At 53.8% G+C, this 18,917-nt stretch overlaps 5 protein-coding genes across 5 annotated transcripts; 4 read left to right on the top strand and 1 right to left on the bottom strand.

Annotated features, from left to right (window-relative positions):
* Positions 1-1,582: 1,582 nt before the first annotated feature.
* Positions 1,583-4,823, bottom strand: J4E87_007341 (putative NRPS-like protein biosynthetic cluster; the record flags this gene model as incomplete). Its single annotated transcript, XM_049378937.1, has 2 exons — positions 1,583-3,565; positions 3,615-4,823. 2 exons carry the CDS (start codon positions 4,821-4,823, stop codon positions 1,583-1,585), a joined length of 3,192 nt encoding a protein of 1,063 aa, XP_049231207.1.
* Positions 4,824-6,822: 1,999 nt separating this feature from the next.
* J4E87_007342 (uncharacterized protein) lies at positions 6,823-7,495 on the top strand (the record flags this gene model as incomplete). The annotated part of the gene is made up of 2 exons (XM_049378938.1): positions 6,823-7,047; positions 7,097-7,495. 2 exons carry the CDS (start codon positions 6,823-6,825, stop codon positions 7,493-7,495), a joined length of 624 nt encoding a protein of 207 aa, XP_049231208.1.
* Positions 7,496-8,458: 963 nt separating this feature from the next.
* Positions 8,459-9,803, top strand: J4E87_007343 (Glycerol-3-phosphate dehydrogenase [NAD(+)]; the record flags this gene model as incomplete). The annotated part of the gene is made up of 2 exons (XM_049378939.1): positions 8,459-8,517; positions 8,609-9,803. The coding sequence occupies 2 exons, from the start codon at positions 8,459-8,461 to the stop codon at positions 9,801-9,803; spliced, it is 1,254 nt and encodes a 417-aa protein (XP_049231209.1).
* Positions 9,804-10,915: 1,112 nt separating this feature from the next.
* On the top strand, positions 10,916-15,930 carry J4E87_007344 (uncharacterized protein; the record flags this gene model as incomplete). The annotated part of the gene is made up of 5 exons (XM_049378940.1): positions 10,916-11,646; positions 11,704-11,938; positions 11,996-12,740; positions 12,886-13,152; positions 13,220-15,930. 5 exons carry the CDS (start codon positions 10,916-10,918, stop codon positions 15,928-15,930), a joined length of 4,689 nt encoding a protein of 1,562 aa, XP_049231210.1.
* A 1,245-nt stretch (positions 15,931-17,175) lies between these two features.
* J4E87_007345 (uncharacterized protein) lies at positions 17,176-18,260 on the top strand (the record flags this gene model as incomplete). Its single annotated transcript, XM_049378941.1, has 3 exons — positions 17,176-17,281; positions 17,396-17,796; positions 17,868-18,260. The coding sequence occupies 3 exons, from the start codon at positions 17,176-17,178 to the stop codon at positions 18,258-18,260; spliced, it is 900 nt and encodes a 299-aa protein (XP_049231211.1).
* Positions 18,261-18,917: the final 657 nt, after the last annotated feature.

Raw genomic sequence — 18,917 nt, forward strand, 5'->3', positions numbered from 1 at the left:
GCTCGTCGATGTGCGAGGAGTAAGTAAACACAAGCAGCGGAAGACTCGTTGGTAGATAGGCAGGCAAGAACCACCACCGGGGCGGAAAGCACAGCCTCTATATACTACCTGACTCTGCAGGCCCCAGAAAGGAGGTAAGTAACGAGAGCGGAGTTAGGGCTGAAGGAATCAAGGGAACCGACATTTTCCTTGCCAAATGGGAGGCAGACAATCTTTCGTCCCCCGTTCCGTGCTGCGAAGGCGCTAGAATTAGCTGCCGGACAAAGCTTGGTACCAGTGGGTCTCGGGGGGTCCATTCTCCCTCGCATACATCGTATCTGGCATCTGTGCACCGAGATGACTCTCTGCTTCCATCGCAGCATGCCACCACATTTCGTCCGCGTCAAACACCCTCACGGAGTCATCCGCCTTCTCACTGGCCGCCTGAACCCCCAACATGGCGCCCCCAGACGCCCATTCCTTCACACCGGTGACTCGATGACTTTGCGATTTGCACCTGTCACTGCATCGCAGGGGCCGTCGGGAACCGAAGACCTGGATTCGAGTCTAGAAACATGGTCACGAAGCTTCGCGCCGTTGCAGCGATCTTGCGGCTTAGCTAGTGTCCGTTTGCATCAAGCTTTTATTTGGATGCCGGAGTCCGCGCGCGCCGACTTATTTTCGATGCAGTCTATGCGATGATGTTCTGACATGAACGAGCATGTTTCTCACACGTGTTGCGTTTATGGCGCAGTGCATCATTCCCTTTGTGCGCACTCACGCAGCTCATCTCAGCCCCATCCCACATCGACTGAAAGCGCGCTCTACCTAGGTATCTGCACAGCGGTGACCGCTCTCAGCTTTCGTCCGCAACCCTCATTACCACACTTGCAACAGGATGCAGCTGCCTAGAATTCCGTCCACCCCTACCGGTTAAATTTCACCGTGGTGGATCTAGTCCAAAAAGTGCTAACCCGTCCCGTTCACCGCCAAGCTCGTGTGACTCGCATTCGAGAAAAGCTTGGCGACAGATCGGGGGTTCGGGGTGGAAGAGTTGGCGCTCCCTTGTCGCTTACGCGAATGCGACGGGAGGAGATGACGCATCCTCACTGCGGGTTGTAGATTTGTGTCATGGTGGCTGGCTTGGTAGAACGGTAGGATGATTTGGGCTATTGCTACTACGTTGTTTGTTTTTGCACACAGAGCGCACCTAGATCTCGCGAGTGTATCCTCTTGAGGGTTCCTATTAGCTACGTATAATGTTGGCTTACCATATCCCACACGGTCATAGTATCTTGCTATCAGCCTTCATGTTCAGTCGTGTGTTACTATACACGACATCTGCATGCACTTTGAACGCGGCTAAGCATTTGATCGTTTGGCAGGCACGTCACACCACACATGTCATGCTGCAGGCGTAACGTTCGAGTAATATCGCACGGGGAAGCAGAGAACGGACCGATTGACGTGTTGAAGTCGCCATGTAATTCTCTAGCCTGGTCTATGTTGGATGCCTGATGGTGTTCTAAGCTTACTCCGCGGCGAAGGCAGGTAATGTGAATCCGTTCAGGCCCAGCGTTCCTGATTTCGCCCGTGGACGATTCTACTTGACATTTTCCTGGATCCAGTTCCATATTCTCTCGACGTACTCCTTGTCCAGCGGCTCGACATTCCTCAGCGCCTGTACAGACTCGCTCGTCTTTGTCGTTGAGAACTGTGGTTGCGCGGTCTTCTCTGTCAGTTCGCGGCCGTACGATTCCTTCCAAAGCCCCAACAGCTTCAGCGCAGAATGATCCGAGTCACCAGCCTGTTCTAGACGCTCTACCCATTCTTTGGGCGAAACTATCTCAAACTGATCTTCCTTCTGAAGCCACTGCAACATCTGAGTCCAGCTTGGTTCGTGGTGCGGGTTCAATACATGGAACACTGGCATTTCCCCATGTTCCTTGCGAGGACCGGCAGCTTCAAGGAACGCTTTCGCCGCAACGTCGACTGGCAGCCAATCTAGAGGCTCATCACCGAGATCAGGTAAACATTTGATGAGTCTCGCGGTACTCAACATCATGGGCCATGCCTCCTTTGTGTTCCATACCCCTGATGTGGAATCCCCAGCGAGTTGTCCAACACGGACTACTGCTATACATCCGCGAAGATTCGTCCGATTATGCGCTTCAAGGCAGATGTGCTCTGCGACCCACTTCGAACGCGAATAACCCAATGGAGATGCTGATGAGGGCTCAGATGACACCACCTCGGGTAGCTGACCAGACGCGTCGAGGGTGCCGTTCATGATGGCTGCAGTAGAAGAGCAGTACGTGAAACGCGGAGGTTGTGATCGCTGTGACTTGAGGGCAAGATCGAGCAGGTTTCGCACACCGGCGATGTTATCTTTCTCAAAACTGCGCAACTTCAGGCGGAAGTTGACAGTCCAGGCGACGTGGATGATCGAAGTCGCGTTCTCGGCGAGGTACTCGTATACGTCTTCACCCAGTCCCAGACGTTCTTCGCTCAGCTGAGACGGTATGACTTTGATTTTACCATCCGCAGCTCCTGGGGTCAACAAGCTAACCAGTCCACGCTGCTCCAATGCTTTACTGACACGTTCTCTTGCTGCATGCTCATCTGCTCCTCTGACAAGACAGTAAACAGCCTCAACATCCGATCTTTTCTGCAACAGGTCTAGAACGTGTGCTCCCAACGCGCCGGTCGCTCCCGTTAGTACCACCACTTCGATAACTCCCCTCTTCGCAACGGAGCCATTGGTAGCGGTACGCAGTGTTGAAGCCGTGAACGAGCCATACTGCTTCACCAGGTCTAACATCAGCTTCTCTTCGTCCTCACCACCGGAGTCGCTCTGTCCATGCCTCTTCCGTAAGACATAGTCTGTCAATCGTCGCACGGTACCGCAGTCCTCAACGACGCTCATCGGGAGCTGACCTTCAAAATTGGGAATCAAGCGTCTCAAACGTGTCCTCAACTGCATGCATGCGATTGAGTCGACACCGTAGGAAAAGAGATCTATGTCTTTGTTCAGTTCCGCCGTCTGACCCGTCATACTCTGAATGAGGCCGATTAGATGCTGGGGCACGTCGTCGTCGCTTACTTCAAGTGACGAGTCGGAATCTTGTGAGCCATAGGCGCTGTTAATAGCGTCTTCAAACCGGGACTCTGCCGCTCTCCGGATAATGGTTCCTTTACTGCTCTTCTCGAGTGGCTGATCTTGGTGAGGTAGCGGAACGAGCATGTCAAACGATATCCTTGCATGGTCCTGGCTTTCGCTGTTCAGCTTCTCGACTTGTATTCTAATGGCGCCTAGGAGCTCTTGGTCTGACATGTTACTTGACTGTTTTGATCGCAGGAGAAGAGCACCTGGGAAGGGTCTGTTATTGCCAAATATCAGCACATCGTCGAGATAAGGAGAAGTCGCGATAGCGTCTTCTAGGGGCGCCGGATCGAATTTCTTTCCGGTTATCAGTGTGAGTTGCGAATCTGCTCGCGAATGGTACAACCATGCGTCCTTAATGGTCGGATGTGCTGCAAACAAGTCGGCAGTTGCAAAAGATCCGTCCGGTCGGTTTTGTTTGGCCTGTTCCAAGTCAGCCGGTCGTCTTGTCGTATAAGATCCTGCAAGGTACCATATGTGGCCATCCGGGCTTGATAATAAGCTCGGCTAGGTCCCCTTCGCGCTTCTCGAACTCTACCAATTTCGGTGGGTTGTAGTTCCGCAGATATTGCCAATCGTCGTCGGCGGCAAAATCGCGATATGAAGACAGAATGAAGCCACACTCTGCACTACCAAATCGGGAGATGAGATTAACACGGCTCTTTACTAATCGGTCGCCCACTTCTGCTGGCAATGCAGCGCCTCCAACGCCCACAACATCCATGTCTTGGAGCAGCTGCAGACCCTTCTCGTCGGCCTCCATCATTTGAAGTACATAGGGTACGGATGAGAAGTATTTGACTTTGGGTAAACCTTCCGTCGCCGCGTACGTCTTGGCCACATCCAGGCATTCGCAGATGTTGCGTGCTGTGATTGGTACATCTTTGCCCGGGAAGAGCCAGATCATAGCATTGCTCGTCCAGCACCGGAAGAGATCCGCGATGCCGCCATGGTAAAGGGGCGTTGTAGTGAAGGATGCTAGGGCAGGAATCTTGGGGAGATGCGGAAGCACGCCAATAGCCGCACGATGGGATTGCGGGATCGGTTTTGGCAGGCCTGACGAGGTTCCAGACGTGTGGTGTAAGTACGCAATGGATCCTTCATCTACGTGAAGAGGTTCGACGCTACTCTCTGGTGGGGTCTGGATCACATCGAGAACGTCTTCTGCACCGCTCAGTGGTAACAGCGTCACTTGTAGCCCCAGCGTACCTTGTTCCTTTGCCAGCGTCTCGGTCTGCTGGGCCCGTTCAGTATGGGCAACATCGTAGAAGAAGTCAGTAACCTCGCACGCTGTGCAGAGATGCAGGATGGCTGCTGGCTGGCATTGTGGTGCTATCAGAAGAACGGAGTACCCTAGTCTGATCAGACCCAGCCAAGTGAAGAGGAATTCCGGAGAGCTGTGGCACAACAAGGCTACAGTCGCTAGCTTGCGAGATGTGCCAAGGCAAGTTGTGAGGCGCGAGGCGAAGACGTTGGTGCCCTGGTCAACGTCTGCAAATGAGAGGACGCGGTAGTCCCATTCTCGCTGGTTGGGTCGTGGTATAGGAAAGCCAACAGCTGGGAGTAATGGATGATGCTGGGATTGCTGACTGAGGAACTCGCTAATGTTTCGGTAGGACTTCGGATTGGTGTTCAGGGCTGCCGCTTGGCCGAGCGTGCAGACGAAGTAGTTGTTCTGCATTTTGGGGCGCATAACGAAATGCCCAGGTAAACAGGACTATCTGGTCCAATAGCCTGTGCGACTGGATTGTGAATGCGTCAGCTTCAAGTGGCGTGTGCAATGTTTGCGGCCACAGTGACAGCGACAATGCAAGCGCCATTAGTCGTGACATCATCTTGGCTGCAAAGGCAGTAGCGACCCTGCAGCTGCTCCTTGGGCAAGCTACTGCATGTACAACACACATGCGACTATATCTGATGGAAAGATGAGGCTGCACACAAACCCTCACGATGGCAGCAGGTGTTTGATTTCCTGTAAGCTCTGGGACGATAGGTCAGCTGCTGCGCGCACGAACCATGCGTTCAACCAGGTCATGCCCAACCGAATGCAGCCTTCCAAAGCGAGCCGCCACTCGATCGCATCGGATGCAGTGAGTACGGTCCCGCGAGGGGGTCATGATGGCAGACGGCGTCACGAGACGGCTAAAAGAGGCTCGAGAATGTTCTGCGTGCGACAACGGCTGGAGAGCGTCGCACACCCGCGTAATCGGCTTACGACAGGTGTTACCGTGTACTGGCAACGCCACAGTGACTATCGTGTTTCTGGGGTAGCGAATGCGGGCAACGTCGACGCCTCAATGCTCGACCCAGTGACTAGTGTCTATCGACGTGTCACGGATGTTGAGTTGTTGCAATACTGTACGGCGAGTGTTCACTGCTGGCGACGTCCAGACGGCGTACCGTGCCTCATATGTAGAATGCGGCACCATGTCTGGCATGTCTGACAAGCTTGGAGCATTGGACGCATCCAGCGCCTCTCCGCCCTCCGCCCAACGGGCTTATATCCGACGCGGCGCAACCAAGACAATGTTTTGGGACAGAGGTGGGGAAAAGGTGCAGCTAGCAGCGCGGCGGTGTATGGCAATGCGAATAGCTTCACGAGGAACATGGTGCGTCTTTTAAGGCAGATTTGGCAAGGGCCGTGATTGGTGGTGCCGACTGCCCATATGCATTGGGCCGGTGGATACGTCGTTCGTCTGTGCGGCCCGAGGAAGTGAGCATATGCGGGCCACCCAGCAAGGCAATACGCTAGGTAGTCGCAGCCGGAAGTCAGGATCCGGCATTCTCGAGCGACGGCAGCCGTGTTTGCTGTGGCTATGCCGCATGTTTCTGCTGCTCGAGAGCCGCCGGGCCTGCTGCGACATGCGATGGCATCTGAAACTGTGCGACGTCGAGGGTGCGGTGAGCATGGCGCAAGGCGGCCGTTGTTTTTGGGCGGCCGCTGGTGAGGAGTGGAGCTCGGCCCGCCAGACGATGCTTGACCGTCTCTGAGCAGCCCCGTGCGCGTCAGGCGATGGGGTTTGCACAGCGAAGGCGATGCACAGGCGCGTTGACCTGCGACCATGTTCCTTTGTCGTGAGCCAAGCAGGTCAACACATCGGCGCGGGGCGGTATGTCGCGCAGCCAACCACGGCGGGCCTGGCTGGGGGCTCTATCCGAGGCGTGACGGGTTTGGCATCAGTCGTCGCCTGAAACACACACGGCGACGCTGACGATGGCCGCTCGCGAGGCTGCTGCTGCGTGCCCGGCGTCGCGCAACAGCGTCCGGATGTTCGGCCTTGCCCCAACGGCGCTGCAAATGAGCAATTTGCTAGCGGGCGGCTTTCGCATCAGTCGCCCAGGTAGCTTTTGATCGCGTCTGAGCGTATCTCGAGGTGCAATTGCCCTAGCTGCTAGAGGCAAGCACGGCCGACTAGCGCTGTTTGCCCAGCCCGTGCGCGGCAGCATATATTCCTGCCCTCCCCAGCAACACCCGCCTCTTCTATCCGTTCACCCAAACCAGCATTAAATCACGCTGTAAGTCCCACCTGTGCTGCGCCCGAAGCCCCCCTCCATATAGTGCGCCCATTGCCCCCTTCACTGCTTCTCCCAAGCCCCAACCCGCGCCCGCTCCACCGCTGCCGATCTCCCGCTGACTCTGTACCGCGCAGGCATTGATATTCTCTGCCCCATCCACAACAATGCTCTACTCTTCCATCATCGTCGCCGCCGCGGCTTTCGCCGGCCTCGCCTCTGCGCAGAACTCGACTGGCAGCTACAACACCCCCATCCCATGCTGCAGCGTCGACCCCGGCACGGTGCCCCAGGACGACAAGCAGGCGTGGTGCAACGCCAACCAGAACACTTGCGTCTCCGCCTGCGGTGGCCAGTCCTCGGTCGCCAGCCAGGGCAACAACTGCAACTCTGTTGGTGTACCCACGGCCACGTGCAATCCTTCCGCTAACACATGCCTAGCAAACGCTTGAGTTCGACTGCAAGTGCAGGAACGAGACTGATATCACCTCTGCGCTGGGGAACTACGAACAGTCCGTCGAGGGCCAGATGTGCCGTTACTGGTACGACCAGTGTGTCACCGCCAGCGGCTCCGACGCTGCTGCCCGGTTCGAGTGCGAGCAGGCCCGTGACGCCGAGTGCGGTACCGAGAAGTTCGACGCCGCCGCCACGTCTTCAGGCGCCGCTTCCTCTGGCAGCCCCTCGGCCACCAACAGCGGCTCTTCTCCAGACAACACCGGCGATGCCGCCGCCAGCGGAGCCTCCTCTACCCCCACCGAGGGTGCTGCCGTCCGCAACGCCATGTACGGCGCACCTGCCCTTGCCGGTGGTCTTTTCGCCCTCTTCGGCTTCGCCTTGTAAGCTGGCAATACTCTAGATGGATTGCGGGCCGGTCCCAGTTGGACGGTAATGAGGATGGATTCGCGTCACGGATACTCGCATGGCGATACCACATATCGGGAGTTACGGCATAGCGTACCCAGCGCTTCGACGTTGGCGTCACATTGCTTGCACTGCTATCTATTTGTTCACGGCGGCTGAGGAGAGATGACGGGAGTTTAGGAGGATACTTAATGCGATGTTATGAAAGGACACACGACTTGTAATACCCAATACTACCAGTACCGCCATTGCGCTGTCTAGTTCTGTTTCAGTGATGCCTTCCCACATGCGCGCATCACATCCACCAACATGTGCCGATGCGGAGGCTTGGTGATTGTGTACATGTGGACGCGTCGCGTCTTCCCCGCATCTTCAACAGCCATGGTTTGCGCAGGGACGTGTAGTCTACCATGGTTGTCAGCTGTAGCGCTAGACCGTCGCCCTATTGGTCAATGCGCAGATCAGCCGGCTCGAAGCTCAAGAACGATAAGCGTTATGCAGTTGAACCCATGCCCACATGACGCACGTCTCCGAAATCGTTCCTAGACCCAACATCAAGTAGACTCTACCGTCGGAGCCGCTCTCTGCTCAGTACTTCACGACGCCTCACCGCCAACAGCCCGCCTGTTGACTAAAGCCCAGCCTTCGGCATCGCCGTATCACAAGCTCACAGTCAGCTCCGAAGCCGAGGCCAGGCGGATACCAAGACAGCAGGTGAAAGCCGCACCCCGAGCAGACGACATTTCCCTACTGACTACATCTAGACATCATAAATACAAGATCGTGGCTGTCTCGAGACTCCTCTTGTTCGCGGCCCACTCACCTACTCACTACGTCACTCCCCATCATCACCTACGCCAAAATCTGCGCAAGCGAGTTGCAGAACCGATCCACGCTCCATACACGACGAATCTTCAGAGAAGACGGTATACCTCGACAAAAATGGCGACTCTCAGTGCTGGACGTAAGCACAAGGTGACGATTGTTGGCTCCGGCAACTGGTATGTGGTTGCATCAGCTCCGGTGCGAGGGGAGATGGCTCCCACGCGCAAGCCATGGACAGCCGCTGAGATCAAGAGCTAACGGCCACAGGGGCACCACCATGGCCAAGCTGGTCGCCGAGAACGTCAGGGAGCATCCGTCGCTGTTCGAAGAGACCGTGCAGATGTGGGTGTTCGAGGAGGACTACACCTTCCCAAAAGAGTCGCCTCACTACAGCGGCTCCGACAAGCCCGAGAAGCTCTCGCAAATCATCAACAAAGTCCACGAGAACGTCAAATACCTCCCCAACATCAAGCTTCCGTCCAACGTCGTCGCCAACCCCGATCTCCCCGACTCTTGCAAGGACTCGACCATGCTCATCTTTGTCCTCCCACATCAGTTCATTGCACGTTCAAGCCAGCAGCTGGTCGGCAAGATTCTGCCATATGCGCGAGCTATCTGCTGTACAAAGGGTGTTGATGTCAGCGAGAAGGGCATTCGACTCATGTCCGAGACCATTGGCATGACGCTCAACATCTATTGCGGTGCCCTATCGGGAGCCAACATCGCTTCCGAGATTGCCCAAGAGAAGTACTCCGAGACGACAGTAGCGTACGACCCGCCACCAATGGACTCGCGCAACCCTACCCCCAGCGGCTCGCCGAGTGCCTCGCAGACTGATCTTACTGCTCATGTTGATCTTATCGACCCCAGTAAGAAGAAACCCAGTAAGCGTTCGGCGCATCTGACTGCTCTCCCCAACGAGTACCCCCCTCTATCGCACGAGAATGTTCGAAAGCTCTTCCATCGCCCTTACTTCCACGTACACATCGTTAACGATGTCGCTGGTGTCTCGCTGGGTGGAGCGCTGAAGAACATCATTGCGCTGGCTGCAGGCTTCGTGGACGGCTTGGGCTGGGGAGACAACGCAAAAGCAGCGGTCATGCGTGTCGGTATCTTGGAGATGGTCAAGTTTGGCAAGGCTTTCTTCGGAGAGAGTGCTCGTACAAGCACCTTCACTGAAGAAAGTTGTGGTGTTGCCGATGTTGTGACCTCGTGCATGGGTGGTCGCAACTTCCGCTGCGCAAAGATGGCCATCGCCCGCGGCAAGACCATTTATGAGATCGAGCAGTCTGAGCTCAACGGTCAAAAGCTCCAGGGCACCAGTACTGCCTATGAGGTCAACGAGTTCTTGAAGGCCGAGGGTATGGAGGACGAGTTCCCACTCTTCACCGCTGTCTACAATATCTTGGAGGGTAACAACAAACCCGAGGATATTCCTCAGCTCATTGAGAAGAAGCCATGACTAGAGGAACCCAGGCTTTAGACGTCCGACACATAGCGGTGGGCTCTTGATTCGATAGACTACATCCAGACTTGAAAGCGAATACCCCTTTAGGTAGAATAGACTCCCCTTGAAATCTCGTCGGATCGTGCATCCCGACGCCAATATACCCACGTACCGTGTGCAATCGCTGCATGGCCATGCAAATGAGCTTGTTGCATTAATTCCCAGCACACCTGCGTTTATAAGCAAACCATCGTACAACACCCGCAGCACCCAAACAGGCAGATTCTGACAGTGGGGACGAGCGTCTGTGTACAAGAATGATCATTTCTGGATATTCGCATACTTCCAAACATATAGAAACTTTATAAGCACTGCATATAGGCGATACGACATGTGCACCCGGCCGCGCTGTTAATGCAACCGACTGACGCATGTACCTCCGAACAGCATCGGACTTTAGAATTGCCTTGGCAGGATCGACGTTTAGTTTGGCGCTTGAGTCCGCGGAGCAGCATCCATGCCAACTACATCATGCCGAACATGGATCACTCCCAGCTACCGATCACTGACTTTGTGGAAGACCGCCTGACTGCAGCCTACACACGCGTCAGGAATGCGAGATGGTCCACCTTACACGAGTGAGCTGTGACTCGTGTTGTGGTAACGATATGCAGGGACACCCACTGAGTGGGTAAAGCGAATGAGATCGTGTGCGGAAGGATTGATTGGTAATGCGAAAAAAACTTAGATCTTCACCCGTTTCAACCGCATCTAGGTTTGCTCATTGTGGGTGCGCTTCGCATCTCTAGCCCTGTCTAGCTTCTCGGCAAGGCACGTCAATCGTTAATCAAATCTCAAAGATGACGACATGGCCTTGCTTTAACTCCGATGCCTCCTGCCTGAGGGTTTGTCAACTTCCCGATTTTTTGGCCTGGTGTCCCCGTTATCTGTAGGACCCCATTGTTTCCCGTCTCTTCAACGGCGGAAGCTTAATATCCGCCGATTGAGCAATTCGTCTGCAAGTAAACCTCGCGACTGCTTCTTCTGCTGAGTCTCTTCACAGCACCTCCACATTCTGTTTTCCCTCTAGTACAGCTGCTTGATACCCAATACATTCCTCATTCACCATGTGGGGTTCCGCCATTCCACCAACAGAACGAGACAATCGACGCAATCCATGGCATGAGGACGACTACCTTCGCGATGGGAGAGAAGAAGTAGTGACACCGGACCACCAGAGCGAGGAGGAGAGTCCAGATCGCGACCGCCTACGACGCGCGGGCACCTGGGGAGAGAAAGACGCAGGAAGACTTGATACACGGGCAGCAGCAGAGGACCTCGAGGTCCTACGAGGAGAGCTTGCGTCTCTTTCAAAGTCGCGTTCCCGCGGCGCGCAATCGCAACGATCGAACCCGCTTTCTAGGACCACAAGTCGACTCAGCAAACGCCAAAGCCAGGGCCAGGGTCATCGTCGAGGATCCATTACACGCGCAGAAGAGGGCACCGGCGATGCAGAAGATGACGAACCGGGAGACATTGTTGCTGCGGAAAAGGAAGACGACTTCGAGCTCGATGAGTTCATGCGGGAGGGACACTTCGAGAAGCGCAAGGACGGTCAATCGGCCAAGAAAGTCGGCGTCATCTACAAGAATCTCACCGTTAAGGGTGTAGGGTCGACTGCTTCCTTCGCGAGGACGCTACCCGACGCGATTCTGGGCACCTTTGGGCCTGATCTTTACCGTATCGTCTCCGGGTTTATCCCGGCGCTGAAGTTAGGGAGACATAAGCAGATGCGGACGCTTATCAACGACTTTTCGGGTGTGGTCAAGGACGGCGAAATGATGCTCGTCTTGGGACGGTGAGCAATACCTCCGTATGAAATGTATGCGTGACAACTTCTGACATAGCTTACTAGGCCCGGATCCGGATGTTCCACCTTCCTGAAGGCTATATCGAACAATCGCGAGTCGTACGCTGCCGTGGAGGGAGATGTATCCTACGGAGGTATTCCAGCCGGCAAGCAGAAGAAGCAATTCCGAGGAGAAGTCAACTACAACCCCGAGGACGACTCGCATATGGCCGATCTCAACGTCTGGCAAACACTCAAGTTTGCCCTCACCAACAAGACGAAGAAGAACGAGAAGCACGAGGTCAGTCTCCCGCGCGAAAAGTCCACGCCAAAAACCTACTAACATGATGAACTACAGATCCCCATCATCCTTGAGGCACTCCTAAAGGTCTTCGGTATATCCCACACCAAATACACCAAAGTAGGGGATGAATACGTCCGTGGCGTCAGTGGAGGCGAACGCAAGCGCGTCTCCATCGCCGAGACTCTCGCCACGAAGAGCACGGTCAACTGCTGGGACAACAGCACCCGCGGCCTTGACGCCAGTACCGCGCTCGACTACGCCAAATCACTTCGTATCATGACTGATATCAGCAACCGGACGACGCTAGTGACGCTTTACCAAGCTGGTGAACAGATCTACGAGGTCATGGACAAGGTCATGGTTATTGATGCTGGACGCTGCATCTACCAGGGGCCGGCGGGCGAGGCGAAGCAGTACTTTCAGGACCTGGGGTTCAAGTGCCCGGAACGCCAGACGACGGCTGACTTTTTGACGGCGGTTACTGATCCTACTGAACGTCAGTTTCGTGAAGGTTTTGAAGACAAAGCACCGAAGACGTCGGAGGAGCTTGAGAAAGCTTTCAGGGAGAGTGAGGCTTACAAGAAGGTTTTGAGAGAGATCTCTGAATACGAAACTGAGCTAGAGAACAGCGGCTATGTAGACGCCAAGGAGTTCGAGGGTGCCGTACGGGAAAGTAAGAGTAAGACGGTCCGCAAGAAGAGTCCATACACGGTCTCTTTCATCCGCCAAGTATTGGCTTGCACTCAACGCGAGTTCTGGCTTACATGGGGTGACCAGACTACGCTGTATACCAAATTCTGTAAGTTGCGCCAACGCGATGAGGGAGCCTGGAGGTATTTGTCACCTTTTCAGATTTCAAACGTCTTTTGAAACTGTTGCGAGGACCTCCTTGCTTACTCGTCGCTCTTACCATCTCGCGATAATCTACTAACGTCTTGGTCAAGTCATCATCATCTCCAACGGTCTCATCGTCGGTTCCCTATTCTATGGTCAAGCTCTCGACACCTCTGGTGCTTTCTCACGAGGCGGCTCTGGTTTCTTCTCCATTCTCTTCCTCGGGTGGCTCCAGCTTTCGGAGCTGATGAAGGCGGTCTCTGGTCGCAATGTTGTGAAGAGACATGAGGACTATGCCTTCTATCGCCCTAGTGCTGTGGCCATTGCGCGTGTGGTGCAAGACTTCCCGCTGCTACTGGCACAGGTCATTCCGTTCTGTAAGTCATTTCTTCCCGAAGCCCATATGGGATGCATGCGCCTGAAGATGTTTGCTAACAATTTCAGCCATCATCATGTACTTCATGACCGGTCTGGACGTGGACGTGTCCAAGTTCTTCATCTACTTCCTGTTCATCTACATCACGACCTTTTGTGTTACAAGTCTCTACCGAATGTTCGCTGCTCTCTCGCCTACCATCGATGACGCCGTTCGGTTTGCCGGTATCGCACTCAACCTCCTGATCATCTACACGGGTTACGTCATCCCGAAGCCACAGCTTCTGACGGACTATATCTGGTTTGGATGGATATACTGGATCAACCCGGTTGCGTACTCTTTCGAATCGGTGCTCGCAAACGAATTTTCCGATCGTATCATGGAGTGCGCCCCCAGCCAACTGGTACCACAAGGACCAGGTGTCGATCCCGCGTATCAGGGTTGTAGTCTGACTGGTGCACCGCCGAATTCGAGGACCGTGCCCGGCTCAGACTACCTCCAGGTGTCCTTCAACTACTCGAGGTCGAACCTCTGGCGCAACTTCGGTGTCGTCATAGCCTTCACGGTGCTATATCTTTTGGTAACGGTGATCGCAACCGAAACGGTATCCTTCGCGCAGTCAGGTGGCGGTGCACTGGTCTTCGCCAAGAACAAGCGAGCCAAGCAAGCTGTCAAGGAAGAGGCTCCTCTTGACGAGGAAAAGGTGGTCGCTGGCGAGTCTACCGCGAGCTCAGACACCGCTGCTCATCAAGAGGAGGAGGCGCTGGACTCGATCTCGAGCAGCGAAAGCGTCTTTACCTGGAAGGATGTCGAATACACTGTCCCATATCAGGGAGGTGAGCGCAAGCTTCTGAACAAGGTCAACGGATACGCAAAGCCTGGTGTTATGATCGCCCTTGTCGGTGCCTCTGGTGCCGGTAAGTCCACCTTACTCAACACACTATCGCAACGACAATCTACCGGTGTTGTCTCGGGTGAGTTCCTGGTGGATGGCAAGGATCTCGGCAAGGCTTTCCAACGAGGAACTGGGTTCTGCGAGCAGATGGATCTCCACGACGGTACTGCTACAATCCGCGAAGCTCTCGAGTTCTCCGCCATCCTGCGCCAGGATAAGAAGACGCCTAGGAAGGAGAAGCTCGATTACGTCAACAAAATCATCGACCTGCTCGAACTGCAAGACATTCAGGATGCACTTGTTTCCAGCCTGGGTGTTGAGCAAAAGAAGCGCCTCACGATCGGTGTCGAACTCGCTGCAAAGCCTTCGCTGCTACTGTTCCTTGACGAGCCGACGAGTGGTCTCGACAGCAACTCGGCGTACTCCATCGTCCAGTTCCTCAAGAAGCTCGCTCAGGCAGGCCAGGCTATTGTCTGCACCATTCACCAACCCAGCAGTGTCTTGATTCAGCAATTCGACATGATTCTGGCCCTCAATCCCGGTGGCAACACGTTCTACTTCGGTCCCGTAGGCGAGAACGGAACCGACGTCATCAAGTACTTTGGAGACCGTGGCGTACAGTGTCCGCCTAGTAAAAACGTGGCAGAGTTCATTCTGGAGACTGCAGCGAAACCTGTCAAGCGCAAAGACGGCAGTAAAATCAACTGGAATGAAGAATGGCTCAATTCCGACAACAACAAGCAGATGCTCCAGGAAATCGATCGCATCAAGGCCGACCGCAGCAAGACCGTCTCCAACCAGAACCAAGAAGGGGCAGAAGAGGAATCCGAGTTCGCGGCCAGTGTCTGGGAGCAGACCACCATGCTTACCAAACGCACCTTCATCCAGTACTGGCGTGATCCGTCGTACCTCTACGGCAAGCTCTTCGTCGCAGTGATCATTGGCATATTCAACGGCTTCACGTTCTGGCAACTCGGCAACTCCATCGGCGACCTGCAAAACCGCATGTTCACCGCGTTCCTCATCATTCTCATCCCACCCACCATCGTCAACGCCGTCGTACCCAAATTCTACCAAAACATGGCACTATGGCAAGCTCGCGAACTTCCATCTCGAATTTACGGCTGGGTCGCTTTCACCACTGCGCAGGTGGTGGCTGAGATTCCTATTGCCATTGTGTCGAGTGTGCTGTATTGGATTCTGTGGTACTTCCCTACCGGACTACCCACTGACAGCTCAACGTCGGGATACGTCTTCTTGATGACCATGCTGTTCTTCCTGTTCATTTCCAGCTGGGGTCAGTGGATTTGTGCGTTTGCGCCGAGCTTTACGGTCATTTCGAATGTTTTGCCTTTCTTCTTCGTCATGTTCGGTCTGTTTAATGGTGTTGTACGGCCGTACGACATGATGCCCGTCTTCTGGAAGTATTGGATGTTCTGGATAAACCCTTCAACGTACTGGATTGGCGGTGTTCTCGCTGCTACTTTGAACGGTATACCGGTTGAATGTCAGGAGAGCGAGACCGCCATCTTCGACGCACCACCAGGCCAGACCTGTTCCTCCTATGCCGGCGCTTTTGCTTCAGCTTCTCCAGGATACCTCCTCAATCCCGACGCCACGACTGGTTGCCAATACTGCCCATACTCCGTGGGTAACGACTACCTTGCTACTATCCACATCAAAGCAAGCGACAAATGGCGCAACTTCGGTATCTTCCTTGCCTTTTGCATTAGCAACTGGGCGCTTGTTTACTTCTTCGTTTGGAGCATCAGAATCAAGGGGTGGAGCTTTGGTTTCGGGGCTGTCTTTGGAGGCCTGGGCAAGGGTGTTAGTAAGATCAAGGGCATGCTAATTGGGAAGAAAAAGACCGAAGAAAAGGCCTAATAAGTACCGTAATTCGTGTGAGAGCGGGGAAGAGAGAGATGTCAGTAGTCTATCTAGAATATAATCTTCACGTTTTGGCAAAGTCACGTCTCAAGTCATCTTATGAAGGAGCCTCTTTAATCGCCAGTACTGCGTCGGTTTGTGCATGCCATCTCATAGATGTATGCATCCAACAAAGCCGCAAAACCCAAGTCAACATGTCCTATGATACTGAGCGCAACGCATGCAACTGCAGGTTTGTTAACCAGCAGGCTATCATACAGCAGATGAATGCAGTGGACCACTAGGCCCACCTTTACGAATGCCAAACTGTACTTCCTTTCTGCATCTATGTTTTCGGGAACAGTATCCAGGAACTTGTATCCACTTAACCCAACAGCACCACGCTCAACCATCATCCTTGCAATATTGGTGGAGAGTTCAGCAGGATCATTGCCGTTCACCCGATTGCTGCTGTCAAAGGCTCCGCGGCTTCCAGTCGGAGTGGAAGACGTTTACTTCTAACGACTTAAGCCGCAGGACGGCAATGTTGACAGTGGCAATCAGATTCTCATGTTCATGTTGCTAGAACGCGGTCGCAGACATCAACGGCGCACCCTTTCCTTCGGAGATATCGATCCCGATGAGGAATGTTATTGTCACTTGAGGCTCCAACGGCGCATGGAGATGGCGTGCATTTGGTGCACAGGTTCGGTGCTGCGGGCGGTCCGGCACGGTACCCATGCGGCTAAGAAGCTAGAGGATAGCTAAATCGTCATTAAGGATGCGAAGGATGTAAAGGAGGCGAACTTGTTCACATCGCATACACACTAAAGGCGACTATAACGGGTGTCCCGTTCCGACTTGGCAGGGCGTAACTTACTATATATCTTGGCGTTTGGCCTTACACATTCACTCGTCTTTGCACCGAATCAACATCCAGAAGCAACCATGAACGACCGCTATTACACGAACCAAACGCTTTTAGCCAGCACCTAGGCGACATGTGGCAAATGGTATGGGCATCGTGAAGGGCTATTGAGAACGGAAGCGAACACCACGAAGGATTTCCCAATAGAATCTGCAGGTTAGCGCATCATAGGCATGATAATGGACGGGAATTAGATGAAGGCCATGCTACGAGAATATGTATTTAAAGCCCTCAAGTCTCTCAGATTTCTTTTCAGTATCCTCATCAGCATTGCCTTCACTCAAGGCAAGCACTATCTTCCCATCAGTTCAACAGACTGGATTACACTTTCCAATATGCTTGCCAAACTCGCTACTCTTTTGACCGTCATTGGCGTATCCAGCGTGCAGGCGCAGCTGGTTTACGAATGCGACTCATACACGGAGCCAAATTATGATTCTTGTAAGTGACCACCTGGCGTTACACGACTCTCAACTAATCGAGTTTTAGGCGACAGAATCATAGCTAACATTGACTGGACGGAAAGCCCTTACAATGGTGGCCGTCCAATTAGAGATGGTGCCTGCAACATCTTCTCTGATCCGACGTTTTCGGACGGGCAGGACGCAAACTGCGTCATCGCTGTATGCAACACCCGCGGCGATGGCCAGGACTCGTACTTGAATGTCATCAGCGGCCCGACATACTATCGCTTGATCAAGCAGTGGTGTGAGCCTCAGGGGTCTGGCGGTCGGGCCCCAGGCCCTGCTCAAATAGAGGCAGGTTCAAACCAATACGTCGAAGCGGGCGCCGTCCCAGCAAGTTTCGCCAGACGCAGCTCCATTCGCACCACGACCCGCTCTGCTAAGCCGCAACTAAGAGTTGACTCGAAGACGATAGAGGAGATGGAGGTTTTCTGGGAGACGGTGAGGAACGAAACCATCCAGCGTCAATCCGAGCCTACTATCCAGAAGAGAGTGAGTGTCCAGTCCATCCTTGCCCCTGTTTACCAATCTTACTGCCTTTTTCTAACACGATCCGACAATAGCAAGAAGAAGTGCTTGTCCTCGGCCTTTCCAAGTCCGTTACTCAACCCGGCGTCAGCAACCGGATGAGCGGCATCAATTCACCCGGCGTATCCACCGAGTGGTCGACTACAGAAGGCTTTTCCACGAGCGTCGGCGTGAGTGCCGAATTAAGCGTCGGCTTCTTTGACATCTTCACTGCATCCGTTGGCATCGACGTATCTATGGAATTTAGTCAGGAGTACACCCGGACGATTGAGTTTGATCCAAGCAAGTCGTGCAGTACTTCACAGGAGGCCTTTATGGTCTTCTTGCCGCACTTCGATCACTACGTTGTCGCGGACGAGAACGGCAACCAGTACGATATCTGGATTCCCGTAGAAGGAGGCGATGTCGCAGTCCAGTGTCTTGGCTAGATGAACATGGGGATGATTGTTAGTTGTAGGGCGGTGGGCCTGGTGGCGGGATATATACTCTGCACGCTTTTTGTAGTATAGCTAGACCTTTTTGCACTTTCAACAATTGCTAAGGTCTTTTAGATGGATATGTAGTTAGGCTAAATAGAGGCGCCATGGCCACTTACTTGTGTGGCGAAGGCAGTGCTCAATCATCTCTCTATTTTGCTTATTCTCGAACAATTCCTCATATGCTTTCTTCCAGAATTCATAACGTAGTAACTCTATCCAACGTCAGTTCCACATCTTGAACAACGAAATTGCATCTCAACTGGCCCATGAGGTATTTGCTGTAGTCCGCGGATAACTACACAAGCATTACAGCCGCGTCTAAAGCAATGAACAAAGACATCAAAGTGTTTGCCGCCCTTTATTACGTACACAAATATATGTGTCATCTTATCCTCGGTACTGAGCTCGGTACCTCAAATTGTTGGATGAGGTCGCCAGGTTTTAGATTACGGAAGCTATGACTGGCTCACCGCGGTGGATATTGAGTCCTCTAGTGGATATGAACCAAGGGATAGTGATCATAGCCACCGCGCCCTACGTAAGCTAAGGCGATATAAAAGGCAACATCCTAGAGAAAAAAAGAACTTCGCAACTCCTACAGAACAG

This window comes from Alternaria ethzedia (genome assembly GCF_023757985.1).
Source record: "Alternaria ethzedia strain BMP 0044 chromosome Unknown scaffold_20, whole genome shotgun sequence".
NCBI classification, from domain to species: domain Eukaryota; kingdom Fungi; phylum Ascomycota; class Dothideomycetes; order Pleosporales; family Pleosporaceae; genus Alternaria; species Alternaria ethzedia.